The 16,237-nt window shown below is 44.2% G+C and overlaps 1 protein-coding gene across 2 annotated transcripts in view; it reads right to left on the bottom strand.

The window, feature by feature from the left end:
• LOC117248715 (acetyl-coenzyme A synthetase 2-like, mitochondrial) overlaps positions 1 to 16,237 on the bottom strand; it is a 48,895-nt gene that overhangs the window by 14,141 nt on the left and 18,517 nt on the right. For both annotated transcript variants that reach the window (XR_013487833.1, XM_078160524.1), the window contains exons 6-7: positions 14,828 to 14,975; positions 10,041 to 10,178 (exon numbers count right to left, since the gene is read on the bottom strand). Coding sequence is in view for 1 of the 2 variants with exons in the window: in XM_078160524.1 (XP_078016650.1) it covers positions 10,041 to 10,178; positions 14,828 to 14,975 (286 nt within the window). In the remaining variant the exon portion in view is untranslated. The remainder of the gene's footprint in view (positions 1 to 10,040; positions 10,179 to 14,827; positions 14,976 to 16,237) is intronic.

Here is a 16,237-nt window from a genome sequence, read left to right as displayed (position 1 = left end):
ACCACAAAGAGACATGAAACAGCCACAAAGAGACATGAAACAACCACAAAGAGACATGAAACAGCCACAAAGAGGCATGAAACAACCACAAAGAGGCACGAAACAACCACAAAGAGACATAAAACAATCACAAAGAGACATGAAACAACCACAAAGAGACATGAAACAACCACAAAGAGACATGAAATAACCACAGAGAGACATGAAACAATCACAAAGAGACATGAAATAACCACAAAGAGACATGAAACGGCCACAAAGAGACATGAAACAACCACAAAGAGACATTAAACGGCCACAAAGAGACATGAAACAACCACAAAGAGACATGAAACAGCCACAAAGAGGCATGAAACAACCACAAAGAGGCACGAAACAACCACAAAGGGACATGAAACAATCACAAAGAGACATGAAACAACCACATAGAGTCATGAAACGGCCACAAAGAGACATGAAACAACCACAAAGAGACATGAAACAACCACAAAGAGACATGAAACAGCCACAAAGAGGCATGAAACAACCACAAAGAGGCACGAAACAACCACAAAGGGACATAAAACAATCACAAAGAGACATGAAACAACCACAAAGAGACATGAAACAGCCACAAAGAGGCATGAAACAATCACAAAGAGACATGAAATAACCACAAAGAGACATGAAACGGCCACAAAGAGACATGAAACAACCACAAAGAGACATTAAACGGCCACAAAGAGACATGAAACAACCACAAAGAGACATGAAACAGCCACAAAGAGGCATGAAACAACCACAAAGAGGCACGAAACAACCACAAAGAGACATGAAACAATCACAAAGAGACATGAAACAACCACATAGAGTCATGAAACGGCCACAAAGAGACATGAAACAACCACAAAGAGACATGAAACAACCACAAAGAGACATGAAACAGCCACAAAGAGGCATGAAACAACCACAAAGAGGCACGAAACAATCACAAAGGGACATAAAACAATCACAAAGAGACATGAAACAACCACAAAGAGACATGAAACAGCCACAAAGAGGCATGAAACAACCATAAAGGGACATGAAACAATCACAAAGAGACATGAAATAACCACAAAGAGACATGAAACGGCCACAAAGAGACATGAAACAACCACAAAGAGACATGAAACGGCCACAAAGAGACATGAAACAACCACAAAGAGACATGAAACAGCCACAAAGAGACATGAAACAACCACAAAGAGACATGAAACAGCCACAAAGAGGCATGAAACAACCACAAAGAGGCACGAAACAACCACAAAGGGACATGAAACAATCACAAAGAGACATGAAACAACCACATAGAGTCATGAAACGGCCACAAAGAGACATAAAACAACCACAAAGAGACATGAAATGGCCACAAAGAGACGTGAAACAACCACAAAGAGACATGAAACAGCCACAAAGAGGCATGAAACAACCACAAAGAGACATTAAACGGCCACAAAGAGACATGAAACAACCACAAAGAGACATGAAACAGCCACAAAGAGGCATGAAACAACCACAAAGAGGCACGAAACAACCACAAAGGGACATGAAACAATCACAAAGAGACATGAAACAACCACATAGAGTCATGAAACGGCCACAAAGAGACATGAAACAACCACAAAGAGACATGAAACAACCACAAAGAGACATGAAACAGCCACAAAGAGGCATGAAACAACCACAAAGAGGCACGAAACAACCACAAAGGGACATAAAACAATCACAAAGAGACATGAAACAACCACAAAGAGACATGAAACAGCCACAAAGAGGCATGAAACAACCATAAAGGGACATGAAACAATCACAAAGAGACATGAAATAACCACAAAGAGACATGAAACGGCCACAAAGAGACATGAAACAACCACAAAGAGACATTAAACGGCCACAAAGAGACATGAAACAACCACAAAGAGACATGAAACAGCCACAAAGAGGCATGAAACAACCACAAAGAGGCACGAAACAACCACAAAGGGACATGAAACAATCACAAAGAGACATGAAACAACCACATAGAGTCATGAAACGGCCACAAAGAGACATGAAACAACCACAAAGAGACATGAAATGGCCACAAAGAGACGTGAAACAACCACAAAGAGACATGAAACAGCCACAAAGAGGCATGAAACAACCACAAAGAGACATGAAACGGCCACAAAGAGACATGAAACAACCACAAAGAGACATGAAACAGCCACAAAGAGGCATGAAACAACCACAAAGAGGCACGAAACAACCACAAAGGGACATAAAACAATCACAAAGAGACATGAAACAACCACAAAGAGACATGAAACAGCCACAAAGAGGCATGAAACAACCATAAAGGGACATGAAACAATCACAAAGAGACATGAAATAACCACAAAGAGACATGAAACGGCCACAAAGAGACATGAAACAACCACAAAGAGACATTAAACGGCCACAAAGAGACATGAAACAACCACAAAGAGACATGAAACAGCCACAAAGAGGCATGAAACAACCACAAAGAGGCACGAAACAACCACAAAGGGACATGAAACAATCACAAAGAGACATGAAACAACCACATAGAGTCATGAAACGGCCACAAAGAGACATGAAACAACCACAAAGAGACATGAAATGGCCACAAAGAGACGTGAAACAACCACAAAGAGACATGAAACAGCCACAAAGAGGCATGAAACAACCACAAAGAGACATGAAACGGCCACAAAGAGACATGAAACAACCACAAAGAGACATGAAACAGCCACAAAGAGGCATGAAACAACCACAAAGAGGCACGAAACAACCACAAAGGGACATAAAACAATCACAAAGAGACATGAAACAACCACAAAGAGACATGAAACAGCCACAAAGAGGCATGAAACAGCCACACAGAGACATGAAATGGCCACAAAGAGACATGAAACAACCACAGAGAGACATGAAACAACCACAAAGAGACATGAAACAGCCACAAAGAGACATGAAACAACCACAGAGAGACATGAAACAGCCACAAAGAGACATGAAACGGCCACAAAGAGACATGAAACAGCCACAAAGAGACATGAAACGACCACAAACAGACATGAAACAGCCACAAAGAGACATGAAACAGCCACAAAGAGACATGAAACAACCACAGAGAGACATGAAACAACCACAAAGAGACATGAAACAGCCACAAAGAGACATGAAACAACCAAAAAGAGACATGAAACAACCACAGAGAGACATGAAACGGCCACAAAGAGACATGAAACCAAAAAGAGACATGAAACAACCACAGAGACATGAAACGGCCACAAAGAGACATGAAACAACCACAGAGAGACATGAAACAGCCACACAGAGACATGAAACAGCCACAAACAGACATGAAACGACCACAAAGAGACATGAAACAGCCACAAAGAGACATGAAACAGCCACAAAGAGACATGAAACAACCACAGAGAGACATGAAACAACCACAAATGATATGAAACAACCACAAAGAGACATGAAACAGCCACAAAGAGACATGAAACGGCCACAAAGAGACATGAAACAGCCACAAAGAGACATGAAACAGCCACAAACAGACATGAAACAACCACAGAGAGACATGAAACAACCACAAAGAGACATGAAACAACCACAAAGAGACATGAAACAGCCACAAAGAGACATGAAACAACCAAAAAGAGACATGAAACAGCCACAAACAGACATGAAACGACCACAAACAGACATGAAACAGCCACAGAGAGACATGAAACAGCCACACAGAGACATGAAACAGCCACAAACAGACATGAAACAGCCACACAGAGACATGAAACAGCCACAAAGAGACATGAAACAACCACAAAGAGACATGAAACAACCACAAACAGACATGAAACAGCCACAAACAGACATGAAACGACCACAGTCTAATTCCACTAACTGTGGATCCGACTGACCTCATGGTGCTTAATGTCTTTCACCATTTCAAACAGCCGAGGGCTCCACTGTAGAAATTGGATTTTTAGAAAATGTTTGATTCAGTTTTTACGTGTCTGTTTTATTTATGTGTCGCTGCGAGAGAGAGACTCATCTGTTTACTGATTAAAGCGGTGACATCACTGTTTCCTGTGGTGTTTAACAGCCAATCAAAGTGTTGTAGAGAGACGACAAAGACCGACTGATTTTAAGGGTTATTTAAGAAAAGAGGAACAGACGTTCATCTTGATCTTCCATCACAACATTAACTGTGACCCACCTGAGCCACTGTGACATACAGAGACATGACATCACTGTGTGACATCACGTTTAGATTCTATTACAACACATTTAAACACATTGTCTCAGGGTGTGCTGGGAAACTCTGCCCATTTATTCCCAACGCGCCACAAAATATTCGATTGTGTTGTTTATTGGCTACAAACTAATGAGGTGTTCACTCAACACAAAACCTCCACCCTGTGAGCCTGACATCATGTTTCATGTTCACTTGTTCACTCAACACAAAACCTCCACCCTGTGAGCCTGACACCATGTTTCATGTTCACTCAACACAAAACCTCCACCCTGTGAGCCTGACATCATGTTTCATGTTCACTCAACACAAAACCTCCACCCTGTGAGCCTGACATCATGTTTCATGTTCACTCATCACAAAACCTCCTCCCTGTGAGCCTGACACCATGTTTCATGTTCACTCAACACAAAACCTCCTCCCTGTGAGCCTGACACCATGTTTCATGTTCACTCAACACAAAACCTCCTCCCTGTGAGCCTGACACCATGTTTCATGTTCACTCAACACAAAACCTCCACCCTGTGAGCCTGACATCATGTTTCATGTTCACTCAACACAAAACCTCCACCCTGTGAGCCTGACATCATGTTTCATGTTCACTCAACACAAAACCTCCACCCTGTGAGCCTGACACCATGTTTCATGTTCACTCAACACAAAACCTCCACCCTGTGAGCCTGACATCATGTTTCATGTTCACTCAACACAAAACCTCCACCCTGTGAGCCTGACACCATGTTTCATGTTCACTCAACACAAAACCTCCTCCCTGTGAGCCTGACACCATGTTTCATGTTCACTCAACACAAAACCTCCACCCTGTGAGCCTGACATCATGTTTCATGTTCACTCAACACAAAACCTCCACCCTGTGAGCCTGACACCATGTTTCATGTTCACTTGTTCACTCAACACAAAACCTCCACCCTGTGAGCCTGACACCATGTTTCATGTTCACTCAACACAAAACCTCCACCCTGTGAGCCTGACATCATGTTTCATGTTCACTTGTTCACTCAACACAAAACCTCCACCCTGTGAGCCTGACACCATGTTTCATGTTCACTCAACACAAAACCTCCACCCTGTGAGCCTGACATCATGTTTCATGTTCACTCAACACAAAACCTCCACCCTGTGAGCCTGACACCATGTTTCATGTTCACTTGTTCACTCAACACAAAACCTCCTCCCTGTGAGCCTGACATCATGTTTCATGTTCACTCAACACAAAACCTCCACCCTGTGAGCCTGACACCATGTTTCATGTTCACTCAACACAAAACCTCCACCCTGTGAGCCTGACACCATGTTTCATGTTCACTCAACACAAAACCTCCACCCTGTGAGCCTGACATCATGTTTCATGTTCACTCAACACAAAACCTCCACCCTGTGAGCCTGACATCATGTTTCATGTTCACTCAACACAAAACCTCCACCCTGTGAGCCTGACACCATGTTTCATGTTCACTCAACACAAAACCTCCACCCTGTGAGCCTGACATCATGTTTCATGTTCACTCAACACAAAACCTCCACCCTGTGAGCCTGACATCATGTTTCATGTTCACTCAACACAAAACCTCCACCCTGTGAGCCTGACATCATGTTTCATGTTCACTCAACACAAAACCTCCACCCTGTGAGTCTGACATCATGTTTCATGTTCACTCAACACAAAACCTCCTCCCTGTGAGCCTGACACCATGTTTCATGTTCACTTGTTCATTCAACACAAAACCTCCACCCTGTGAGCCTGACATCATGTTTCATGTTCACTCAACACAAAACCTCCACCCTGTGAGCCTGACATCATGTTTCATGTTCACTTGTTCATTCAACACAAAACCTCCTCCCTGTGAGCCTGACATCATGTTTCATGTTCACTCAACACAAAACCTCCTCCCTGTGAGCCTGACATCATGTTTCATGTTCACTTGTTCACTCAACACAAAACCTCCACCCTGTGAGCCTGACATCATGTTTCATGTTCACTTGTTCACTCAACACAAAACCTCCACCCTGTGAGCCTGACACCATGTTTCATGTTCACTCAACACAAAACCTCCACCCTGTGAGCCTGACATCATGTTTCATGTTCACTCAACACAAAACCTCCACCCTGTGAGCCTGACACCATGTTTCATGTTCACTCAACACAAAACCTCCACCCTGTGAGCCTGACATCATGTTTCATGTTCACTCAACACAAAACCTCCACCCTGTGAGCCTGACACCATGTTTCATGTTCACTTGTTCACTCAACACAAAACCTCCACCCTGTGAGCCTGACATCATGTTTCATGTTCACTCAACACAAAACCTCCACCCTGTGAGCCTGACATCATGTTTCATGTTCACTCAACACAAAACCTCCACCCTGTGAGCCTGACACCATGTTTCATGTTCACTTGTTCACTCAACACAAAACCTCCTCCCTGTGAGCCTGACATCATGTTTCATGTTCACTCAACACAAAACCTCCACCCTGTGAGCCTGACACCATGTTTCATGTTCACTCAACACAAAACCTCCACCCTGTGAGCCTGACATCATGTTTCATGTTCACTCAACACAAAACCTCCACCCTGTGAGCCTGACACCATGTTTCATGTTCACTCAACACAAAACCTCCACCCTGTGAGCCTGACACCATGTTTCATGTTCACTCAACACAAAACCTCCACCCTGTGAGCCTGACATCATGTTTCATGTTCACTTGTTCACTCAACACAAAACCTCCACCCTGTGAGCCTGACACCATGTTTCATGTTCACTCAACACAAAACCTCCACCCTGTGAGCCTGACATCATGTTTCATGTTCACTCAACACAAAACCTCCACCCTGTGAGCCTGACACCATGTTTCATGTTCACTTGTTCATTCAACACAAAACCTCCACCCTGTGAGCCTGACATCATGTTTCATGTTCACTCAACACAAAACCTCCACCCTGTGAGCCTGACATCATGTTTCATGTTCACTCAACACAAAACCTCCATCCTGTGAGCCTGACACCATGTTTCATGTTCACTTGTTCACTCAACACAAAACCTCCACCCTGTGAGCCTGACATCATGTTTCATGTTCACTCAACACAAAACCTCCACCCTGTGAGCCTGACACCATGTTTCATGTTCACTTGTTCACTCAACACAAAACCTCCACCCTGTGAGCCTGACATCATGTTTCATGTTCACTCAACACAAAACCTCCACCCTGTGAGCCTGACACCATGTTTCATGTTCACTTGTTCACTCAACACAAAACCTCCACCCTGTGAGCCTGACATCATGTTTCATGTTCACTCAACACAAAACCTCCACCCTGTGAGCCTGACATCATGTTTCATGTTCACTCAACACAAAACCTCCACCCTGTGAGCCTGACACCATGTTTCATGTTCACTCAACACAAAACCTCCACCTTGTGAGCCTGACATCATGTTTCATGTTCACTCAACACAAAACCTCCACCCTGTGAGCCTGACACCATGTTTCATGTTCACTCAACACAAAACCTCCACCCTGTGAGCCTGACATCATGTTTCATGTTCACTCAACACAAAACCTCCTCCCTGTGAGCCTGACACCATGTTTCATGTTCACTTGTTCATTCAACACAAAACCTCCACCCTGTGAGCCTGACATCATGTTTCATGTTCACTCAACACAAAACCTCCACCCTGTGAGCCTGACATCATGTTTCATGTTCACTCAACACAAAACCTCCACCCTGTGAGCCTGACATCATGTTTCATGTTCACTCAACACAAAACCTCCATCCTGTGAGCCTGACACCATGTTTCATGTTCACTTGTTCACTCAACACAAAACCTCCACCCTGTGAGCCTGACATCATGTTTCATGTTCACTCAACACAAAACCTCCACCCTGTGAGCCTGACACCATGTTTCATGTTCACTTGTTCACTCAACACAAAACCTCCACCCTGTGAGCCTGACATCATGTTTCATGTTCACTCAACACAAAACCTCCACCCTGTGAGCCTGACACCATGTTTCATGTTCACTTGTTCACTCAACACAAAACCTCCACCCTGTGAGCCTGACATCATGTTTCATGTTCACTCAACACAAAACCTCCACCCTGTGAGCCTGACACCATGTTTCATGTTCACTTGTTCACTCAACACAAAACCTCCACCCTGTGAGCCTGACACCATGTTTCATGTTCACTCAACACAAAACCTCCACCCTGTGAGCCTGACATCATGTTTCATGTTCACTCAACACAAAACCTCCACCTTGTGAGCCTGACACCATGTTTCATGTTCACTTGTTCATTCAACACAAAACCTCCACCCTGTGAGCCTGACATCATGTTTCATGTTCACTTGTTCACTCAACACAAAACCTCCACCCTGTGAGCCTGACATCATGTTTCATGTTCACTCAACACAAAACCTCCTCCCTGTGAGCCTGACACCATGTTTCATGTTCACTTGTTCATTCAACACAAAACCTCCACCTTGTGAGCCTGACACCATGTTTCATGTTCACTTGTTCACTCAACACAAAACCTCCACCCTGTGAGCCTGACATCATGTTTCATGTTCACTCAACACAAAACCTCCTCCCTGTGAGCCTGACATCATGTTTCATGTTCACTTGTTCATTCAACACAAAACCTCCACCCTGTGAGCCTGACACCATGTTTCATGTTCACTTGTTCACTCAACACAAAACCTCCACCCTGTGAGCCTGACATCATGTTTCATGTTCACTCAACACAAAACCTCCACCCTGTGAGCCTGACATCATGTTTCATGTTCACTCAACACAAAACCTCCTCCCTGTGAGCCTGACATCATGTTTCATGTTCACTCAACACAAAACCTCCACCCTGTGAGCCTGACACCATGTTTCATGTTCACTCAACACAAAACCTCCACCCTGTGAGCCTGACATCATGTTTCATGTTCACTCAACACAAAACCTCCTCCCTGTGAGCCTGACATCATGTTTCATGTTCATTCAACACAAAACCTCCACCCTGTGAGCCTGACATCATGTTTCATGTTCACTTGTTCATTCAACACAAAACCTCCACCCTGTGAGCCTGACACCATGTTTCATGTTCACTTGTTCACTCAACACAAAACCTCCACCCTGTGAGCCTGACATCATGTTTCATGTTCACTCAACACAAAACCTCCTCCCTGTGAGCCTGACATCATGTTTCATGTTCACTCAACACAAAACCTCCTCCCTGTGAGCCTGACACCATGTTTCATGTTCACTCAACACAAAACCTCCACCCTGTGAGCCTGACATCATGTTTCATGTTCACTCAACACAAAACCTCCACCTTGTGAGCCTGACATCATGTTTCATGTTCACTCAACACAAAACCTCCACCTTGTGAGCCTGACATCATGTTTCATGTTCACTCAACAATTTTTTTTCTTGTTGAGTATTTGTTGTCATCAGCACTGATACTGCAGTAAAGTATCTGAACATCTGAGGTCACATTAATGAAACAGTGCGTAGGAGCCACACTGAAAATGTACATACGGAAAAAAGCCAAAAAACATTGGACAGTTCCTCCAGTCAGGCTCCGCCTCACCGTCTGTGTCTCCAAAATGTCTGTCAGCATCAAGCCTGTGTTTATAGATCACAACTTGTAAAGCGTGTCAAGTGGCGTACGCCTCTGTCAGGCCTCATTCTGTGCATACGCAGTGTTTATAAATCAGAGCCCGGGTTCGAACGTGTGTCACCTGATCCGAGCGTCCTCAGAGACGAGCGGTCGTACTTCTTCACCCAGCTGTCATCGTACTTCAGCAACAGACGCAGCGCTGTCGGAGCGCCATAAAACTGAGTGATCCTCAGACGCTGAACCGTCTCCCAGTACCTGCCTGAAGGACACACACACACACACACACACACACACACACACACACGGTTGATAAAGATTTAGATCTGATAAAAAAAACAGTTCAGACAGCTGCAGCAGAAAAGGTCAAATGTTTCCAATGATCACGTCTGATGATCAGAGTCCAGCTGAGGATGATGATGATGATGAAGATGATGAATGTCTTCAGTTCTTTGGTCAGAAACCATCAGCTCAGGACATATAACACCGTACGTTTCCACAGACACGTCACATCTGTGAGTTTCATATGAACCAAGGTGTCATGTGAACCAAAGTGTCATGTGAACCAAGGTGTCATGTGAACCAAGGTGTCATGTGAGTCAAGGTGTCATATGAACCAAGTTGTCATGTAAACCAAGGTATCATGTGAACCAAGTTGTCATGTGAACCAAAGTGTCATGTGAACCAAGGTGTCATGTGAACCAAGTGTCATGTGAACCAAGTTGTCATGTAAACCAAGTTGTCATGTAAACCAAGGTGTCATGTGAATCAAGTTGTCATGTGAACCAAAGTGTCACACGAACCAAGGTGTCAGGTGAACTAAAGTGTCACACGAACCAAGGTGTCAGGTGAACTAAAGTGTCACACGAACCAAGGTGTCATGTGAACCAAAGTGTCACACGAACCAAGGTGTCATGTGAATCAAGGTGTCATGTGAATCAAGGTGTCATACGAACCAAAGTGTCATAGGAACCAAGGTGTCATACGAACCAAGGTGTCATGTGAACCAAGTTGTCATGTGAACCAAGGTGTCATATGAACCAAGGTGTCATGTGAACAAAAGTGTCATGTGAACCAAGTTATCATGTGAACCAAGGTGTCATGTGAACCAAGATGTCATGTGAACCAAAGTGTCATGTGAACCAAAGTGTCATGTGAACCAAAGTGTCAGGTGAACCGAGATGTCATATGAACCAAAGTGTCATATGAACCAAAGTGTCAGGTGAACCGAGGTGACATACGAACCAAAGTGTCATGTGAACCAAAGTGTCATGTGAAAAAAGGTGTCACATGAACCAAGTTATCATGTGAACCAAAGTGTCATGTGAACCAGGGTGTCATGTGAACAATAAAGGTGTCTCATATGGTGGTCCACTATAACCATCATCACCACCATCATCATCATCACCATCATCATCATCACCACCATCATCATCATCATCAACATCATCACCATCATCATCACCATCAACATCATCACCACCATCATCATCATCATCACCATCATCACCACCATCATCATCATCACCATCATCATCACCATCAACATCATCATTACCATCAACATCATCACCACCATCATCATCATCATCATCATCATCACCACCATCATCATCACCATCATCATCATCATCATCATCATCACCATCATCATCACCATCATCATCATGATCATCACCATCACCACCATCATCATCATCATCACCATCATCATCATCATCATCATCATCATCATCATCACCACCATCATCATCATCATCACCATCATCACCACCATCATCATCATCATCATCATCATCATCACCATCATCATCATCATCATCACCACCATCATCATCATCATCATCACCACCATCATCATCATCATCACCATCATCACCACCATCATCATCATCACCATCATCATCACCATCAACATCATCATTACCATCAACATCATCACCACCATCATCATCATCATCATCATCATCATCATCACCATCATCATCATCATCATCACCACCATCATCATCATCATCATCACCATCACCACCATCATCATCATCATCACCATCATCATCATCATCATCATCATCATCATCACCACCATCATCATCATCATCACCATCATCACCACCATCATCATCATCACCATCATCATCACCATCAACATCATCATTACCATCAACATCATCACCACCATCATCATCATCACCATCATCATCACCATCAACATCATCATCATCATCACCATCATCACCACCATCATCATCATCATCATCACCATCATCACCATCATCATCATCATCATCACCATCATCATCACCATCATCATTACCATCATCATCATCACCACCATCATCATCACCATCATCATCATCATTACCATCATCACCACCATCATCATCATCACCACCATCATCTTCACCATCATCATCATCACCATCATCATCACCACCATCATCATCATCACCAACATCATCATCACCATCATCATCATCATCATCATCACCATCATCACCACCATCATCATCATCACCACCATCATCTTCACCATCATCATCATCACCATCATCATCACCACCATCATCATCACCATCATCATCATCACCACCATCATCACCACCATCATCATCATCACCACCATCATCACCACCATCATCATCATCACCATCATCATCATCACCATCATCATCACCACCATCATCATCATCACCAACATCATCATCACCATCATCATCATCATCATCATCATCATCACCATCATCACCATCAACATCATCATCATCATCATCATCATCATCATCATCACCACCATCATCATCATCATCATCACCACCATCTTCATCACCACCATCACCATCAACATCATCATCACCATCATCACCACCACCTTCATCATCACCACCATCATCATCATCATCACCATCATCATCATCACCATCATCACCATCACCACCATCATCATCATCATCATCACCACCATCATCATAATTACCATCATCATCATCACCATCATCATCATCATCACCACCACCTTCATCATCACCACCACCATCATCATCATCACCATCACCACCATCATCATCATCATCACCATCACCACCATCATCATCATCATCACCACCATCATCATAATCACCATCATCATCATCATCACCATCATCATCATCACCACCATCATCATCATCATCATCATCACCACCATCATCATCATCACCACCATCACCATCATCACAACCATCATCATCATCACCATCATCATCATCACCACCATCATCATCATCATCACCATCACCACCATCACCATCATCACAACCATCATCATCATCATCACCACCATCATCATCACCATCATCATCATCATTACCATCATCACCACCATCATCATCATCACCACCATCATCTTCACCATCATCATCATTACCATCATCACCACCACCATCATCATCACCACCATCATCATCATCACCAACATCATCATCACCATCATCATCATCATCATCATCACCATCATCACCACCATCATCATCATCACCACCATCATCATCACCATCATCACCATCAACATCATCATCATCATCATCATCACCACCATCTTCATCACCACCATCACCATCAACATCATCATCACCATCATCACCACCACCTTCATCATCACCACCATCATCATCATCACCATCATCATCATCACCATCATCACCATCACCACCATCATCATCATCATCACCACCATCATCATAATCACCATCATCATCATCATCACCATCATCATCATCACCACCATCATCATCATCATCATCATCATCATCATCACCACCATCATCATCATCACCACCATCACCATCATCACAACCATCATCATCATCACCATCATCATCATCACCACCATCATCATCATCATCATCATCACCACCATCACCATCATCACAACCATCATCATCATCACCATCATCATCATCACCATCATCATCATCATAATCAAGGTGTCATTTTCCTTATTTCTAACATCACAGCCTGAATGTCTGAATAAAACTCAACAAACAAAGGTCAAAGGTCACATCAACCAGAGGTCACTTCCTCTCAGGAGCCGAGTGGAAACCCGACAATAAACCAGCAGAGGTGAGATAACGAGACTCCGCTCCGCAGCTCAAGGTCATAAACCAACATTAATGAGTAACAAGAGGCTGGACGCACGCCATAAAACTACAACTCCTGTGCATTAGTGCACCTGTGCACCTGTGCACCTGTACACCTGTGCACCTGTACACCTGTGCACCTGTACACCTATACACCTGTGCACCTGTGCACCTGTACACCTGTGCACCTGTACACCTGTGCACCTGTACACCTGTGCACCTGTACACCTATACACCTGTACACCTGTGCACCTGTACACCTGTGCACCTGTACACCTGTGCACCTGTACACCTATACACCTGTACACCTGTGCACCTGTACACCTGTGCACCTGTACACCTATACACCTGTGCACCTGTGCACCTGTACACCTGTGCACCTGTGCACCTGTACACCTGTCTATCTATCTATCTATATATCTAGATAAATATATCTATATCTATCTTGATCTATATCTATATATATCTATCTAGATAGATAGATAGATAGACATGTATTTAGCCTTTAGCCTCCTGGACTAGCATCCAGGTTCAAAACATGTCAAGGCGTGTGAGGTATGACCTGTTCTCATGACAGTTGTGACCGTGTGTCAGCCATGAAGAATGTCTTGTGTCCTGTGTCCTGTTTTTATTTGTTTTCTGGTTTGTTATTTTGTCTTGTGGTTGTCCTGCCATGTAGAGCACACTGCAGCAATTCCCTAACGACTTGTGCAAGTTGTATGGCAATAAAGTATTGAATCTTGGAATCTTAATATATTCATATATATATATAAATATGGTCTGTGAGTCTTACCTGGGTCTGGGTAAACAGGTGTGCTCTCAAACAGGACGGTGGTGGCGCCGTTACACAGCGGGCCGTACACCACGTAGCTGTGTCCCGTGATCCAGCCGACGTCCGCCACGCAGCCGAACACGTCGCCGTCTTGATAGTCAAACACGTACTGAGGAAACATAACACAAAGGGTTAACACTCTGCTACAATGATACAACTACATTTCCCAGAAGCCCCCAGTGTGTGTGAGCAGACAGGTCCTGAGACACAAAATTCAGTTTCAGAAGGTTTGAAATGTTCTGCAGCTGCTTCACATTGATTCTCCTGCTCGTCTGTTTGTATCTGCTTCATCAGGACGCACCTGTCCACAGTCATCATCACCTCCATATATGGCGTCTCTGGATATTTGTGGGCAGGGCTGTATGCTAATTACTGACTAGCATTAGCGTGCTGTCAGCTTATGATTGTTTGGCGCTCATGAACATTTACACGTGCCTATGACCAGATCAGAGTTTCCTGCAGCGTTCATGTATGTGATGAAGGTTCTTATGTTCAGATCTGCTCAGAGGTTTATGAACATGCGATGACAGAGACCAGCTGACGAGTCTGCACGCCGTTTTATAGGAAACTCAGCAGAGTAAGCAGAGACCATCAGAGGAACCGTCTGATGGGTCCTCCATGACCTCCTGCTCAGTCAGTGTTTGTAGCTGCTCAGTGGAAACAAAGCTGTTTTCATCAGAAACTAAAATGGCTGCAGAGCCAACGTGGGGCACCGAGCAACGCCAACCCCCCCAACTGTGTGTCAGTGTGTGTCGTCTTGGCGTCCAACCAGTTCTTCTGATAAAGCAGCTTTTGTTCTGTTGTTTCATCCAAACAGGCAGCAAAGCCAAAAACTGTCCTGAACCCTGAGCTGCCGCCGCCAACGCTGCCGCTAAGCTGCTTTAGAAATTAGCACTGATAAATATTTGGCCCTGATGGGGGGGGGGGGGGGGGGGGGGTATTATGGTTTATGATTTGACTCAATTATCATCATAAACATGACGTCAACACGCAGAGCAGATGTTTCTGCTAATTTAAAGCTCTCACAGGCCACCGGGCTGTGTCCTCCTCTTCATACTCGTCTTCCTTGCTCTGAGGACAAACAGCAGCGTTTGTGTTTGGCCTGTTGTGTAACGGCTTGCCTTTGTCTCCACTTCCTCATTAAAACTCCAATCACAAACAATCTGCTGCCAGAGGACGGACGCAGCTCAGGACACAGCAGAGGATGCAGCTCAGGACGCAGCTGAGGACGCAGCTCAGGACGCAGCTGAGGACACAGCTCAGGACGCAGCTCAGGACACAGCTCAGGATGGAGGCAGCTCAGGACGCAGCTCAGGACGCAGCTCAGGACGGACGCAGCTCAGGATGGAGGCAGCTCAGGACGCAGCTCAG

The sequence above is a fragment of the Epinephelus lanceolatus genome, chromosome 17, assembly GCF_041903045.1.
Source record: "Epinephelus lanceolatus isolate andai-2023 chromosome 17, ASM4190304v1, whole genome shotgun sequence".
NCBI lineage: Eukaryota > Metazoa > Chordata > Actinopteri > Perciformes > Serranidae > Epinephelus > Epinephelus lanceolatus.
The sequence above is the reverse complement of the archived record's forward strand: the minus strand, read 5'-3'. Positions and strand labels throughout refer to the sequence as shown.